Source organism: Molothrus aeneus, chromosome 1, assembly GCF_037042795.1.
Source record: "Molothrus aeneus isolate 106 chromosome 1, BPBGC_Maene_1.0, whole genome shotgun sequence".
NCBI classification, from domain to species: Eukaryota; Metazoa; Chordata; class Aves; order Passeriformes; family Icteridae; genus Molothrus; species Molothrus aeneus.
This window is the reverse complement of record NC_089646.1, coordinates 55,243,315-55,260,494: the sequence shown is the minus strand read 5'-3', so window position 1 is coordinate 55,260,494 and position 17,180 is coordinate 55,243,315. Positions and strand designations below refer to the sequence as shown.

The 17,180-nt window shown below is 36.6% G+C and overlaps 1 protein-coding gene across 1 annotated transcript in view; it reads right to left on the bottom strand.

The window, feature by feature from the left end:
* Window positions 1–7,542: 7,542 nt before the first annotated feature.
* Window positions 7,543–17,180, bottom strand: part of TPPP (tubulin polymerization promoting protein) — a 67,093-nt gene continuing 57,455 nt past the window's right edge. Inside the window, exon 4 of the mRNA XM_066557464.1 lies at window positions 7,543–16,275. Within this exon, the coding sequence (XP_066413561.1) occupies window positions 16,081–16,275 (195 nt within the window). The 3' untranslated portion in view covers window positions 7,543–16,080. The remainder of the gene's footprint in view (window positions 16,276–17,180) is intronic.

Here is a 17,180-nt window from a genome sequence, read left to right as displayed (position 1 = left end):
CATTAATTCACTTTTGGAGGCACCTTTTCAGCTGGCATCCTCTGTCATCAATTAGTCTCTTGACATTCATACATCATTGGTGGGCTCGTTAAGACATTTATTTTCAACACTAGCATCCTATGTTCCTGCTAGCTTGTTTGGAAACCTGGAATGGGTTTGCAAGCATTTTGGGAACTGAATAGCTCTAGTTAGCATAGAGGAGAAGGGATTTCTGATGTATTCAGAATGGGTCTTTTGTTTTGAAATACCTGGTTTGAGTGTTCTTTGGTTGCATTTAAATTTCCATTCTTTTGATTCTTTGTGTTTATGTAACTGCATATTGTGCCTTTAAGCACCACTTTGTCAATAAAAAACAAATTTATTTTATGTTTTGAATGTTAGCTTTGGTACTATCACTTTGTTATGCCAAGATACAGTATTAGAATATAGTAATTACAATTAGAATAATTTTAGTATTTTGTTTTTAATGTATTTCTGTGGATTTTTAAAATAACTTTATCTTTTTTTATATGTATGCTCACATAAATACAGGTGCAATATAATTTTTAGCTTGCCCAGTGTTTTCCAGATCAGCAGTGCTCCGTTGTCTCCTTCTTACCTAGCAGATTGCAGGTAAGATAGCAGATTGCTGAGCTGTTCTCAGCAAACCATGCTGCCATTAACTGGTCTAAATTAGCAGGCTTATTTTAGTCATCTGATTTTATTTGTGTAGATGGCTAACTCATCAGGCTTTTAGTCTTACATTTTAAAAGCTCTCACAATTATTTACTTGTAAATAAAATAATGGCTTTACATCATTTTTACCAGACCCGTCACTATCTGAAATACTTTTATCACTTTCCTTTCTGTAAAGCTATGGGTAGCACATAGAAAGTTAAGCAATATAAACCTTCTAACAAGAACATGTGTTGTCTAGTTTTTATTCAGCTGAAATGTCTCTCCAGCATCTGTTGTATGTAGAACTTGCTCATGTGAAGAATCCATAAACTCCAGTATCTCTATTCTTGCTCACCTTAGGAACTTGTTTTTCTGGACATGCAGCCAGAAAATTGTGGAACAAGAAAGAACTACTGTCATTTACTAAAATTACATTCCTCAGCATGCTCAAACTTAGGTGTCTAAAGTGGACTCATCAACTTATATTCAGGGCCATCACCTTCAGTTATAACTGTTTTTTTTATATGATCATGTGATTCTACAGATATCTTTAAAAAGGTGAGTCAATAGAGCAAGTTATTCCAAATAAATGTATTCTGGGTAAACTTACATTACTTTTCCTATTCCAACCCCAAAGCAACAAGATAATTTCTAAATTGAAAGGAGTTTCGTGTTTAGAAATGTATAGCAAAGAACAAACTGGACATGGCTTACTGTTAGTAAGGAACTTAACCAAGCTTGAGAAGTTGGCAGACATAATTGAGTTCAGCAAAGACAAATGCAAAGTGGTACCTTGGGTAGAATAAACCCCTGCAGCAGGTGCAGGATCTGACAGGTTATGTACAAGCTCTGCAGAAAATTTGGGCTTTTCCTGGGTAATGAGCTGAACATGACTGCAGTGCAAGTTGGACTTTATTAACGAGAGCAGATTGAGAGAAGAAATTATTTCCTTCTACTCAACACTTATGAGGCAGTACTGTATCCCACTTTGGGGCTCCCCACGAAAAAGAGAGGTCATAAAACATAAGAGTCCAGAGAAGATGGTATAGGCTAGAACATACACTAGGAACAGGCTGAGAGATATGGTTTTGTTTACTCCAGAGAAGAATTAGGGAAAAGTGAGGAGGAGGGGAATCTAATTATTGTCTTTCACATGGGGGCATATGGAAAGATGAAACCAGATTTTCACCAACACACACACTAAAATGACAAGAGGCAGCTAAGACTTCTGTGGCAACAAAGACAATTCCAGCTGGACATAAAAAAAGGATTTTTTCCACTGGTCAAGCACCTAGAGATGACTTTGAAATATGACTCAACAGAACACTGTGCAGCAGCTTTGTTGACATTGAAGTTAGAGAGCTCATTTAAGCATAAGTTGGACAATTGAGGACATGGAGAGGTCCCTTACAGCCTGAGTTATTTTATGATTTTAACTACGATACAAGTAAGTTATATAGTGTAGTATTTTAAATTTGATTTCTTCTCTGAAGATGGTGTTGGAAAATTATCAAATACATAATTGTCTTTCATTTAAATCCTTTTCTGAAGTTGTAATATGGATTAGTGGAGTCACATGCAGAACTGTAGTGAAAAATGACACAGACTGCAAGTCAGAAAAAATGATGATTGATGTCTCCAATTTATAAAATGGAAGTTGCAACACAGAGATGACCAACACAAGAACAGGCACAGAAATTTCTGATAGTGTCTTTACTGAAGATAAAAAGGCTGCAGTCTTTAGTCATTTAGTCATTTGTGTATACCTGTGGTGAGTGGCTGGCTAAGTTTTGTGCATGCTGGCCAAAAATTGCCTCTTGCTTAGCAAGCAGTGTGTGTGAGAGTGCTTCCATGGCACAGGGAGGTAATGGCTCAGGTAAACATAAGGGAATTTAATAACTGGAGGTGCTGTTGTGGAGGAAGACATGCACATGGGCTGTGCAGAAGAGTATCTCAAGGTAATATGGGACATAAAGGACACATACCCTGCAGTGGAAATGACAGAAGATCCACAAGCCTTTTCCTTCCTCCAGTGTGATAGGAGAAATGGATGTGACCTTTAGGGTTCAGCTCAATGTCATGCATTAGGTATTTGGTAGTTCACACTCACCCTGCTCTACTCTAGCAATATCACGTTGTGCAGGCTTTAGGACAAAAGGTTTTGTCTTTTTAGCAGTAAGGTTTGGTTTTCTTCCAGATGTAGTCATTGAATCTGCATAGAATCTGCATAGAAGACTTTCTATTGGCAAAGTTAAATTTGCTCGTATCCTGGATTTCCAACTGAGGCTTTTTATCAAAGCTTTTAAACTTTGATTTTGGGGTTACTTTTGATTCTTTGTGATGACTTCTTTTTTTAATTGAAAACAGCTTCTAGGTGGCAGTTAGGTCTCCAGAACACTGCCTGTCTCTCCTATGCTTTGTGCACCACCTACTGGATTCTTTTTAACATCCGGCCAAAGACTTTTCCTTTCACAGGTCCATGAAATACAGGTTTTACTTGTTTCCAAAAAGTAAACTCACAACCCCATTACTTGGGTGAAAAAATATTTCTTAACTTATCACAGATAAGGCTTAATTCATGTCTTCTGTTTAACATCCAGTTGAATTTAGCAACATCATAAAGTGTTCTTACTTTAACATATAGCATCAATAATAATTAATGACATTCTGGTTGGTGTAAAATATCTGAGGAAAACAGCGACTTATTCAGTAATTAAAACAAGAATTGTTATATGGTCTACTTCTGCAAAGAAGTAAAAATTTTGGTTAAAATGAAATTTTTACAATCTCATATTACTTCTAGAAAGAATCAGAAACACCACTTGGTCCAAAATTATCTCAGGTAATGTTTAAATGAGACCAAGCTAGGGCCCAGGAGTATGTAGAAGCCCAGACAATAAGGGGCTAATGTGTATTGTACCAAGAACAAGATTTGCTTGGAGAACAGGACCATGTGGAGGTAGAGCAGGGAAAAACTTTTTTGTTCTACTCCCTGGAGGTACAACAAACAAAAGACAGCATCAGTGAAGAAATAGGCATGAACTGTCAACCAAGAGCAAATCCAGCAGGAGGATATGAGACCACCCAAAACCTCTGTGACCCTCCAAACTATGTCCAGATAGGTCTGAAAGGTCTGCCAATGATGACTAATTTGCATAGAAACAAGAAACCAGTCCTCAGGGCAGGCAAAACTGTTCTGTAAAAAGGTATTCACATCAAGCCCAGGCACACACCCTCAGGACTCTGCAAATCCCATTGGCCAAAGAGATGATCTCTCTTGTTCTCTTTCCCTCTTTAATTCATCTTTTCCTTTTTCTCTTCCCTCTGACCCTACCCCTTCACCCAAAACCCACTGCTGGCTTACAGAGTAGGTCAGGGACTAACATATCAATTTCCATGCCAAGTGTGTAATTTACTAATAAAACTTTGTGGGCCCTCTGACTTCTGTCATTCTTTTTGACCACAAGCATTTACCAATCTTGGGTGCTTCCTTCCCCATACAGTGGGACATCACAGAGCAAACAGACAAGAAACTGCAGAGCAGAATGAGACACAGCTCAAGATGAACACCATTGTCAAGCGCTGTTTATGAGGATGATGAGAATGAGAAGGCACGGAGGACAAGACACTGTGATGTGTTTTAAGGTAGACAAGATTTACTTAAGTAAAAGATTACATCCTTCAGGATTTCTGTGTCATGGCAAATAGCTAAAGCTAAAGCAGGATCCCAAAATTAACATACAACATCACCTCATACTGCTGACAGTACCTAAGAACAGAGATGGAGTTTCAAATAATGGGAAACATTTTATACCAATTTCAATATGTGTAGATATATCTAGATATCTAGATATGTTTTACATATAGAGATATAAGAAATTTTAATCTTATATTAAAAAAACTGTATTTACTTTTCATATTTTATACTCCATCTGGTCCAGTGACGTCAACATACAGAACCTACTCTCACTGAATAAATGTCAGTGTACGACTACAAGAATTTTTTCTATTAAGAAACTACTAAGAAATGTTCCTTTAAAGTGTTTGCTTTGAGGCAAAGTTCAAATTCGTAGTACTAAAATAGAATAAACCTACCAAAATACTACTAAAAGAAAATACTAAAAAAAAATTAATTTAGATGGGGTAATGAACAAAATTGGTTGCTTGAATTGTTTTAATGTAAAGAACTTTAATTTCTATCAAGAATTAGCAGACATGCACATGCCTTGAGACTCAACTTGAGCAATTTAATGGGAGCTATTATCAGTTATGAAACACAACAAATCAACATCTTTGTAACAATACAGGCAACAACAGATGTTAGTACCATTGCAAATAAGGCAAAGTTGTTTCATGATGGTAATGTTGATAGACAGAAATTCTCCACACTTAAACAAAGCCAGCACCACCAAAAAACCAAAATCAGTTCCAATAACCTGTCTATGGCTGACCAGGATGAAGGGCTGGTCAGGAAACACATGTATATTTAATGAGATTCCCTCCAGCCAGTCTATCCAATGATTAGTGCCTAGATCACTATTTTCCCCTGCTGCTGGAATCTGGACATGCAAGTCTACAAAGATCACAGCTACACTTCATCTGCTGGTACAGTCCCATGTCATCATTCCCTTCCTGCCAAAAGCACACACTGGATCCCTTGAATAACTGGGATTAGATGTGCAGCCAGCTGAGTAACTATCCCACAAATTCTATGTGTGTAGAGACGCATGCCATCAGGCCTTGTAGCCTCCCCAGTAGTTGTTATGGACTGCCTGGTCTCTCTGGTATGTGCGTCCAGCTGTCTCAGAGACACACATGTATCTGGCCCAGCCAGAATGCTTTGGTAACTGAGCTAAAGCCCCTGCTTGCTGTCTAGGTTCAGCTCAGTATCTGCTGGCAGCCAAATGGTGCTAGACATGCCCTCACTTGGCCCAGATGCTAGCACCACAGGCATATGGGTTCCTGACACCCACAGATTCCACTCCAGTTGCCGGCACAATAGGTAACACTGGCTATTATGACCCATGGTATGACTCCAGCTGGTAACAATTAGACCTCCATAAGCACAACAGAGAATCCCCTCACCCAAGAAAATAGTTAGATATCTAATTTAATAAGACAGGGCAGCTGGCACTTAGGAGATCCAGGACATCACCAAATAACTGCATGGACAAGGGACTAGTCCCTTATCCCTCTGTTTTCCTGTGCTTGTTCCTCCCCAGACCACCTACATCCCTGCCTTTGGTTCCTTCCATACATGTTCACTATTGTTGTGGAGAAGAGATGACTGAGAGGGGATTTAATGAATACTTATCAATAAGTATGTGACCAATATGCTTGGGTTATTTTACATTAATAATGAATCGGTGCAGTGAGTTAAATAGAAAGCTAAGGAAATGAAAAAAAAAAAAGCTAATTAGAAGACCAGGTTAAGTCCCCTGAAGACTCAGATTTGGCAGAGGTAGCCTTTGCCTCCACACCTCTGTCTGTGTAGTCCTGGCTGTGGTAGAACAGCTTGACAGAGCCAGGAAAGATCAGCCTGCACGTGACATATGGACACGAGAGCAGGAATGCATAGTTACGGCAAGAGTAGCTACACAGACTGAAAACTAGCCCAAATAATTGTATTCCTGGAGAAAAGAGAACACATCCTGGCAGAGGGGGGTTATTTTCATTTTAAAGTCATGATGTGAAAGTGGTCTGTAGGGGTGAGTGGACATTTCTAGAGGCCCTATAGGAAAATAATAAAAAATCCTTTTTTGAAGGAAGAAGGAATCCTCTTTTGAAAATACAGATCTTAGTTTCCTTCTTAGAGGAATCCAAAGAAGGAAGTCTCATTTGAAAATACAGATCTTAGTGTCTTATATTCTCATAGGGCAGAAGAGTACTATCTTCCCCTATCTTAAAGGCTTTTTGAATAGTAAAGAATTTGATTTTTCCCTATTTTTCCCTTAGGTTCTGCTTCACTATGTTTTTTACAGCTTCAGTACCCATACATGCTAAGAGTTAAAAGGAGTATAGGAGGCACAGTCCATGGTCTCTGTGCAGGAAGAAAAGCTATCTCAGGACACAGCTGTATTAGATTTCATTTAAAAGGCAGTTCTAAAGAAGGTTGTCTAGTGTGTGAGAACAAGGAATACCATTTCCAGTTTGGGAACAACTGGTGAAGAAACAGGGGAGCTGTAAGCTATTTAGTTATGTCTCCTTGCAGTTGCTAACCACTGGATTAGCAACTGACTGCTCATTATGTCAATTAACAATTGACACTGCTGTATTTCTAGAGCATCACTCTGACTTTTTGTTTTGTCACATTATTAATTATTCTATTACAATGTTTTGAGTTAAATACTTCACCCTTCTGCTTCTTGAATAAAATCATGGTATTTGCTACTGGAAAGCTGAGTGATGTTGTTATTTACAAACAGAAGGTCCATATTTGATTTTGGATGTAACATCATTGAAACAATGTTCTATGTAGCGAATTACTTTCTTTCCTTAGAAGTAAAATATTTTCAATACCACTTAAAGAAGCTGAGAGAAGTAACTCAGGCTTTTGCACTGAGGATCAATCTAAGGTAGCTAGTTAAAAACAAATGGCTTCATCGATGACAGATCTCATTTGGTGGATTACCATTAAGATGGCTATTCAAGCATCATACAAGAATCCTCAAAATATTAATGGTCAGCTTTAGTCATTATTCAAACTAGGAAAATAAATGGAAAAGAAGAAATCAGTTCTGCTCAGAACCAGACAGCTGAATGTTCAGAGAGTATTTTCATGTAATTTATAAATTCAGCAGCAACTAAGTTAACATCTCAACTGTAAAATAACTGTTGCTTACAAAGTTTATCAGCAAATATCATTTACTCAATAAACGCCAGAACTGATGTAGTAACACATTTATTGATCACTTTACCAACTAAAAATACAATTTTATACAGTCAGTCAACAGCAGTAACATACTTCATGAGAAGCTATGCTTTAACGAAATGGTGTTTAAAATATGGATTTCACTATAACTTGTCAAGCCAAGCTTTTACAGTGCTAATCAAAACAACTGCTGCACTTGAACTTTTCCCCTAAAACATCAACAATAATGTTACAGACAAAGTAGCTTTTCCATTGTTAATGTGGGTTTAGAATTTAACAAGACAACTTCAAAAGGTTTAAAACATCTGTAACATTGTCATTACTTTAACATTCACACAGATAAAGTGATACATTTAATACTTTCTAGAATTAATAAACAGTGTAAAAATATATTGCATATATATATATATATATATATATATATAAATTTGTTTCCTTTTCTTGAAAAAACCTAGTACAAACTAGTAGTATATGATCCCCCCTTCAAGTTTCTTTTACTTATTTTAAAGATTGAAGAGTAGTAGTTTTAAATTAACAGAAACAAAGACATGGAAATAAGAGAATCACTGTTCTGCTCCCCCATAACCTCTTGCCATGGTTACTAAGCATATTAACCCCTTGGTAATGGTGTTTCTATTTTTGCTAACACCAGCTAGAATTTTGGAACTGGCTGCAGTGGGGATAAGATTTTGCCCAGTGTGCTTTGCACTGGAAGGTGCCTGGCCCCCTTCATCAAGTGGTTAAAAATCTTTGCTTAGGTCATGTTTTTCTACTATAGTTAAGATTTAGAAATGCTATGCTCAAGTTGTTCATTTGCAATAATGAAAAGAAGATTCAATGTTAAATTAGTGAGAAAAAGTAAACTTGTAAGGTTAAATGATCATGTAAATTTTTTTACCGTGTTGAAAATTTCACAGTGAACACAGTAGGCTAGTACAGCTGCATGTTAATGTTTGCAATGCCTGCAATTATAAATATTGCAGGTAATTATTAGCACACAGCAGCTTACTGCTTGATGAAAGACAAATGAAAATAAGAACAAAAACTAGTAAGCTTCACTGAAGGTTTTTATCATAGTGTACAGTGCTCCAAGGAAGACTATGTCAAGACCTATCTCCATATCCCAACTGCTTAACGATTAAATTTTAATTAGTGCTCTAGATAATCAAAGACAAAACAGTTTTGCCTTCACCCTTTATGATCAGGTCCTGACAGCACGCATGTTCAGATTTGTGCAAATGATGAATCAAAACATCTAAATCAAATTAGAAATGGATATTGGAACAGCATGGACTGATAAACATGCTAGCAAAGGAATAAAGCATAATGTGGATAAATAAATGGTTTATGACTGAACAAAATCAATCTCATTCAAAAGTTATACTTCTGTATAAATATATATTTCTCCTCTAATATTTAAATCTCTGAAACATCACACCTGGCTAAGAATAAACCTCAATACACTTATCTAACATTGACCATTTCTCTGCTTTACAGAATGTAAAGACAAATTACTTTGTATTATAAGCATTGTACAAAAAAATTTCCCTCCTGCAAGAATTTGCCAAAGTTGATATATTCTGAACCCAGCACAAAGATTGAAAATAAACACACTTTTTTTCACCCTATAACTTGGTTTTGCCTATGATCTTACCTTTTCATATACTACAGTGCTAACAAAAGTAGCTTGCCAACACGATTTTATACAGGACATCAGTCTGTAGGTTAACTGACTTTACCCTATTGTAAAGATCTAGCACATATTTAGCTTGAATATTACAGACATACACAGCATTTCAGTTGCATTAATATAACCCTATTTAACAGAGTCCAGGCTGCATTATTTCACATTATTTAATTACTTTGTTTAAAAATAGCATTTGAGCAAATGGAAGCATACAGAAACTCATCTGATGTAAACTGGAACTTGAAATAATTTACCACTGTGGGGATTCAGACTGCCATAATTTTTTCTTATTTTGTTGTTCATCTATAATGTAGCTCCTGATCAAAATGCAAAGATCAAAATGGATGAACTGAGTGTATCTTTAGGGCCACATTTTTAATTTAGTTGAGTATAGCTTTACTCATATTTCTGATTTTTCCTGAAAAATGTGCAAAGTTTTAGAAAAACCTTGCATAAAGATAACTGGAGGTAAGGACAAATTATGAGCATTATCTTTGAGGTCTTTGCAAATGTTTACATCAAAACTCACTTTGTACAGTGCCATAAGCTTTACAGTAACTCACAAAAAAGAGATGCTGTATATCTGTATTTGAAAATTAATTCATTGGCTATTTAGCTGCAATGGAATATGATAATAGCTTATCATTTTTCCAAATCAGGTTAGTCAGTTGGGCATTTCAATGCCAATTTCTAAATGCAAGATTTAAAGAGAAAGAAGAAGTCTCTTCTGTAGTTCTTCTGTAGTTTTGCCCTCATGTATATCCATGTCCCCAGATAGTGACAGTGTGCATGTGCATGAACAGAAAAGATAACTTCTTTTTAAAAAAATTGTTTCAGACTACCAGAACTGCAAATGTGTCAAGAATGCTCAGCCAAGAGGCTGGATTTCCCCCCCTTTTGTTTATGATCAGGCTTATTCTTGCCAAAGTCTACCCTGAGTGGATGATCAAGTAGTTTGAATGAAATAAGCCAATTCAGGTGTTTTCTGACAACAAAGTCAAGAGTTGTATCTTAAACTTGTTCTGAAATCCACCTTCTCCATAGGGTTTTTAAAGCAATATACCAAGTCTAATTTACTGAAAAACATGAAAAAAACCTCCAAATATATTAACAGATATTTTTCCCTGCAAGAATAAATTACTTGGACAATTAAGACATGGAGGTTCTATCTGCAATATTCTTTTACTTCTAGAAGCATTATTCTTAGCTGGGACATCATCCAAAGCATTGCTTTTGAGTTTAATGCGCCAGCATGAAAGCAACTACAGGTTTCTTAGTACTTCTAGGATTCTGAAGACTTTAAAAGAACAATCCTGACTGTAATATTAAGTAAGCCAAATGGGCACTTTGGGGTTGCACAAAATGAGGAACTGATTGTTAAATGATATTTTATGGGCAAACCCTTCAAATACAGGAGGTACACATGCATTAATTGGAGGTACTCCAGACTTTAGGAATTTCACACAAGTTTAAGAGCTGCCATTATGCTTCTGGTATTTAATTGTATAATGGTTTAAGCAAGACTTGAGTCCATAGGCAATGTATGACACTCCTGTTTCCTGTTCCCATCTCACTGTACCACAGCTTTATACTTACTGACAGATGATGAACAACTCTGTGTTTACACAGTGTCACCTTGCTTCACAAAGCTAGGGCAAATGCAGAGCATAGTTTTAAATGGTTTCTTAAGAGCACTCAGAGGAAAGCTTGATTTCACTCTTTCTCTCTCTCCTACTTCCTCACCATGGAGAAACTCCACTTGTCACACTAAGTCTATGTTAGAATTGCTGAAGAGTGATTTCTCTCAGAACAGGGTGGACAGGTAAAACCATAAGAGCCTCCTTAGATCTTCACCTTTATAGTATGAAGGGAGAATAACAACACCCCAACCAGTCAAGCTGAACAGCATTGACTGCAGGACTAGAGCTTGGACCTAATAAGATTTTAGTTTTTCATCAACATTTACACAGTTTAATTACTTAAGCTGTATCCAAAGAGCATGTGTACACACACAAACCTACACAAGTCTTGTGCATTACATTACTTAATACCAACGAAGTGACAAGCCAAGAACATAATATTCACACTACAAACAACATACACAAAGGTGTAGTTATTTTGGCACACACGCAAGGCTGACAGTCAGTTAAGAGGGCACGTACCAGTGCAACATAACATTTGCTCTATCATGAAGGTAAAAGGTTTGCTCTTGGCCAGTGCAAACAGAGAATTCTTAGTCAAAGATGACAGGCACATGCCCCCAGAATACATGCATCCCTGAAGGCAGGGTTATGTTTTGACTATCATACATGCAGGCACAAAGAATTAAAATTTATTTCATAACTATGAAAAGTCTTAAGGAAAAAACCTATCAATTACAACTTTAAAGTTTTGGTTTTGGAGGAATATACATGAGGATTTTCTCTACAGATGGTTACAGATGGCTGGGATGTCTATCACTTGTAAGTCAAACCCATAGTAGTCATTTGCCTTTTTGTTCTGCCTAATTCTAGCTACTATAAAAATATTAATTGAGCCAATAGAGGGCAAAAAAAGGATGACTGAAATGGTACTTTGTGAACAAAGCTTTGTAAAATGCTAAAAAATTGTCAGACTTTTAAATTTAATTGTCAGAATTTTTAGTTTAGGAAAGGTCAGTAAAATACATACTTCAATTCAAAATATCTTTGAAAGACGATCTCATGCTGATGAAAAACACAAGCTGTGACATGTATGTAGTTTTCAAATATCCCTTTCCCTTCCCTAAATAAAAAGGAGGTAAGAAGTATTATAGTTTTAAAAAATAGGGACTAAATTTTGTCTATAGTCTAATATTCAACATTTCCCTTGGGATTCCAAATATTTGACTACAATTAATTACAACTGTTCATATAAGACCCATGAAATTATGTGTGTTTTTTAATGTCTGCTTCTCGGTAATGCTATTGTGATAGCTTTGACAACCACAAAGAGCACGACAATCATTTTTGGTTTTGATACTTCCATAGTTGCAAAACTCCCAGCGAAACTCTGAACTAAAGCTCATGGAGTGACTAAACAGAATTAGTAAGCAAGCCCTAATAAGAAAATCCCTTTTGACTGCTGCATATTTTACTTAAAAACAACATTATTTTTAGAAACTTATTTGTAATGACTATTCATTTGCCTCAGTAAGGATTTTAGTTTCTTGCCCTCAGTCTTCTCAGGTTTTGATGGTCAGGTTAAGCTTCAGTAGACACACACGTAAGGATTGTGTACTGCCACAGTATTTAAATGAAATTTGAGTCTATTCTTTAAGGCAGTTATTCCTAAAAGCTATCTGACTTTCTGATCATATTTCTTTTGGTAGCATCTACTGTAGTAATGAAAACAAATATAACTAGGAACAATAGGGTTTTATAGAAGATGTCACATAAGACAGTGCTACATAGTGGAAGATGCTGAAAATCAAGCTGGAAATTTAGATGGAATCAATTGAGATGCCCCCAAAAGAGAGAGGACAGTAAATCTTATTAGGTTCCCATGTCCTTATTTCAGACATGATGTTTAGTTACAGTCTGCAGCATGGTGCATCAGAAGAGAATATGCTCAACAACACTCTAAGGACTGAAAATGGAGCACCTCCTCAGCTATCCTTTCCTGTCATCATTGAGGTATAAGCTGTACTTACTGTCCTGAGAATTGAGGGAATAGCAGATGAGTAAGAAAATGTACTTTCCTCATTCCCAAGCAGGCCTGGAACTTAAAAGCTAATAATCAAGCAAGTATTTAGGCTTTTAATTTCCTATCAATATTAGTGGAATAGTAAGACCTTAAGTAGGTGGTGAACCCCTAATACACAGCTGCATAAGATGCTTTTATTCATAGCTATTATCTTTCACACCAAGCATAGTAAAAGAGAAAAACCTGTACTATCTTCCAAGTAACAACTCTCCTTTGTAACTGTTACATCCGAATGACTTCTTTTCATGTAACACTTTGAGGTTTAAAACTATCATACTGTAGAAACAAAGTAGAAAAAAGAAGCGTGTTCCTCAAAATAAAATACTGCTATCTGAACCATCTTCCCAGGTTCTGATCCCAAGCTTACTATGGCATTGAGAGAATTTCAAATTTTGCATCAGGTACAAATAAAGTGCTTTTGGTTTATGGCAGGGATTTTATACTGCACAAGCAATGCAAAGTAAACTCTGGCAGAACCTCTGCTTGTTCCATCAGCCTCTTACAGCTCAATTTCTGGACAGTGTCAGCTTGGATCCGTTTGCACTCTCAATTCCCTTGCATGCCTTCGTGTGCTGATCTCTCTCTCACTTTGAACCAACAGTTTAAAACCTAATTATATCTTAAAATCTTCCTAACCAATCACTTCTCCTGTATGGAAACATTCTGGCATTACAGACTCTGTATTTGGGCACCTGAGAAAGCCTGTCTTTTGTGTACCTAAAAGCAAAGTGTCACCCAATGTGCCAGACAATAGCTAGGAACAAACACCCAGGTCAACAGTGTGCTCTTGGACTCTGCAGTAGGCTGGACGTCACCCTTTAGTGAGGCTGGGTCTAGAACTTTTCAGTTACCATGAGTTATTAGTCAAGTCTTAAAATCAAAAGGAAAAACAGGGACACTGATTTTGCATATAACTCAGCTGAAGAATTCATCAAGGGTTGTAGGCTCAGCCTTTTGATTCATTAGAAAAACCAGGACTACCCTGGAGCCGTCTTCAGGTGCACAGGCATCAGTGACAAAGAAGGCTCTTTACATTTGGACAGTTTACTACCATGCCAGAATAACTTAGCCACTGTTGGTATCAAGTATCCTATTTTCTGCTTTGGAGTATGACAGGTCCCCAGTGCCATACAGTAGTGGATAACCTTTCACTCTTCCAGAACACTGGGTAATTCTTGGAAAGGGTTCACAAAGCTGAACACTTTGCATCCTGAGCATCTTTCATACACCTAAACTCTTCACAGGTAACCATCTGTGGGAAAAGCAATTTAAATCTTCAGGAGCATGTGCTGTGTTTTGGCAAACTTCTCTCCCGCTTAAAAACAAACATCAAAATGAATTATAAACAAACAAAAGGATTTCCAAGTCCACAAGGAAGCCCTTGCCTTTTGTTTGCTATTGTTTTGGTTTTAGGCTGATGTATGGGCTCAAAGGGTCACTGAGGACAAAATTATAGGACAGGCTACCACACAATGTCAGCAGAATAAAACATGAACAGTTTAAGGGCTGAAAACCAGAGCTCTCTTTCCATACATTGGCCAAATACAGACTGTTCACCTGCATGGCACATGACAGCACATACTGCTCACCCACGTTTATGTACTCTCAGTGGGATGCTGGTACGGGTGGAGGGAGAGCAATACATCTATTAACCTTTATTAAGAGCTGAACATGAAAATCAGGGCACAAGCTCTTTTTGAAAGAAAGCAAGGCAGAACTGCAAAGAGCTGGTTTTGAATTCTGAACATCCTATCTTTCATAACTTTAGAGAAACAGAGTAATACATCAAGGTACTTGTTGAGCTCTTGCAGAAAATTGGAATGGCCTTTTCTCTCCTTTTCAACCAATATTAAAAAAAGTTATTTTTATTCCAATTAATTTCTTTCAGCATTCTGGACCCCAGCTAGGTCACACTCAGCTGCCTGTACCTTAACCCTGTGGGACTGGCTCTCCTGGTAACATTGGAAAGCCATTCCCAGCAATACTATTGCCCCCAAGTCTGGTAGCAAAAGTGAACAGAGAATCAAATCCCTTGGATTCAAATGAATCAACCATAAAATGTAGCCCAGTTATAATGATTTGGGGTTTTTTTTGTGGGAAAATTGCACCTGATTACATAGATATTAATTGTAAATGTCCTTACTCCAAGGGGCCATAAGCTTTCCTTACATATGTTAGAGCTTAAAGGGACTATGTGCCAACATATGTGCAAAACAACATTCATTTAATAGGAATCTGATTGGCAGTGTTAAGTCATAAACAATATTTTAAAGTATTATTAGCTTAATGCCCCTTTCTCTTCCAATGTGAGGCAGTGCAAACTTGAAAACAGACTGTGAAAATCCTTAACTATACTTTCTTAGTAATGTCATGTTCCTCACCTCTCAGGTTAGTACAATAGCTCCATCCAAATCCAGCCAGTCAGAACCATGCTACAGTAGACACAAGAACAAGCACAAAGTATAGACAGGAGGAAAGTAAGGGCTGGTATTTTCCAGCTCTTTCTGCTGACATAAAATACTTTAGAGCCTATATTGTCTTAGAAATAGCTTTTTTTTTCAGTTTTTCAATGAGTGGTATATGACAATCACAGGCTAGAACCTAGTATATTACTACCACTTACTTCCCCATGGTTTATTTAAGAAAAGTGCTAGATCCCATATAAGACATTAAAAAAAACCCCTAAAATAATAGTCAAATGAAACTGCATAAGTAATGGGATATTCTTCAGAAAGACTGGTATGAAAGATCCTCTTTTCAAGAGGTTCTCTGACATCATCAGGGCAACTGAACACCAAGGAATGTTTGAGTTATTTTGCTTGAATTGACAAAGTGTGGTATAACTGCTCTTGACTTTGGCTTTGTTGTTTGTTGATTTGGGTTTTTTTCCTAAAGCTCAACAAAATAATGTATTTTTTATACCTACATATTAATTTATTTTTGCAAATATATGCATGAGGAATGTAATGAAGTGGCATTGTACTGCAAGTAGTTCAGCAGATGTTGAAATCAGTTCCAGTTCCTGAAGACAACTTCTTGACAACATAGTCTCAACATTCACAATGACTGAAACATGTGGGATTCATAACATCATCCTTACAAATATATACTCTATTCCCCTCTGTGTTGTAAACCCTCAGCCTTACTTGTTTCCTTGTACTTTATGATCATATGTGCCTGCATGCTTATAACCAGATACATATCCTGAGTTATCCACCAGATCTTCTCGGCCAGCTCTGCCTTTTCCTTTCCCACTGGCATCAAACCTCTCTTTGTGAGAACCCGTGAATTTTGAAGTATCTGTAAGGCGTGAAACAGTTGGAGATGCAACGGTTTTCTATTGGAAGAAAAAAAAGAAACGAAACAAAAAAGACACATCAGAAATCAGCTATTCTTAATGCAGATATTTTTACATGCCACCAAGATTTAAATCTTTCTAATGACAAAGACTAGGCAAATACCTACTCCTTCCCAGCAACAGGATACAAAAGATGTTTGTTTCTTGCCATTACATACAATGACAATAATAATACAGCAGAAAAGGAAATAGCAAAAATTATGTCAAAACTTTTTTGACATAAGAAGAGACTTTCAGTATAAGATACTTTTGATTAATAATCAAGTTCTAAGCACCAACGATACGAACAAGTTTCATCTTGATTTCACATTTTGAACCATGCTCAAAATCCATTATGTCAACATGAAAGTATAAAAGCATGGCTCCACGAATATAGAAAAGGTATTCCAATACAACTAGAATTCACTGCTTGAAAAGACAATTTCATTCTAAACTCTAGGTTTCATGAGAGAAATAACAAACTGGAAGGACTGAAAGTAATTTCTAATATTAGAAAATTAGCAGTCTATGAAATGGCACTGAGCAAAGACTTTTCTTCCACTGAGTCATATCAGGCTCAAGAATCAGTTTTGTTGTCATCGAGACAAAAAATATTTGACTACAGAAACAGAAAAAAAAATTACTGTACATAACAATATAGAAGCATGATAACTAACCTCTGTGCCTGGACTAGGAGCAGCCTCTTTGATCCTTAAATTTATATTTAATTTTATTTATTTATATTAATTAATTAAATTATATTTTAATTTTATTTATTTATTTAAAATCATGTGAAGAAAAAACACACAAGACTTTTTGTCTTTTAATGAAGAGTGCTAAAATATAGGCATTTTTTTATGTGTGCCACCTGTCACTATCTGAAAGAAAATGACCACTGGAGCAGT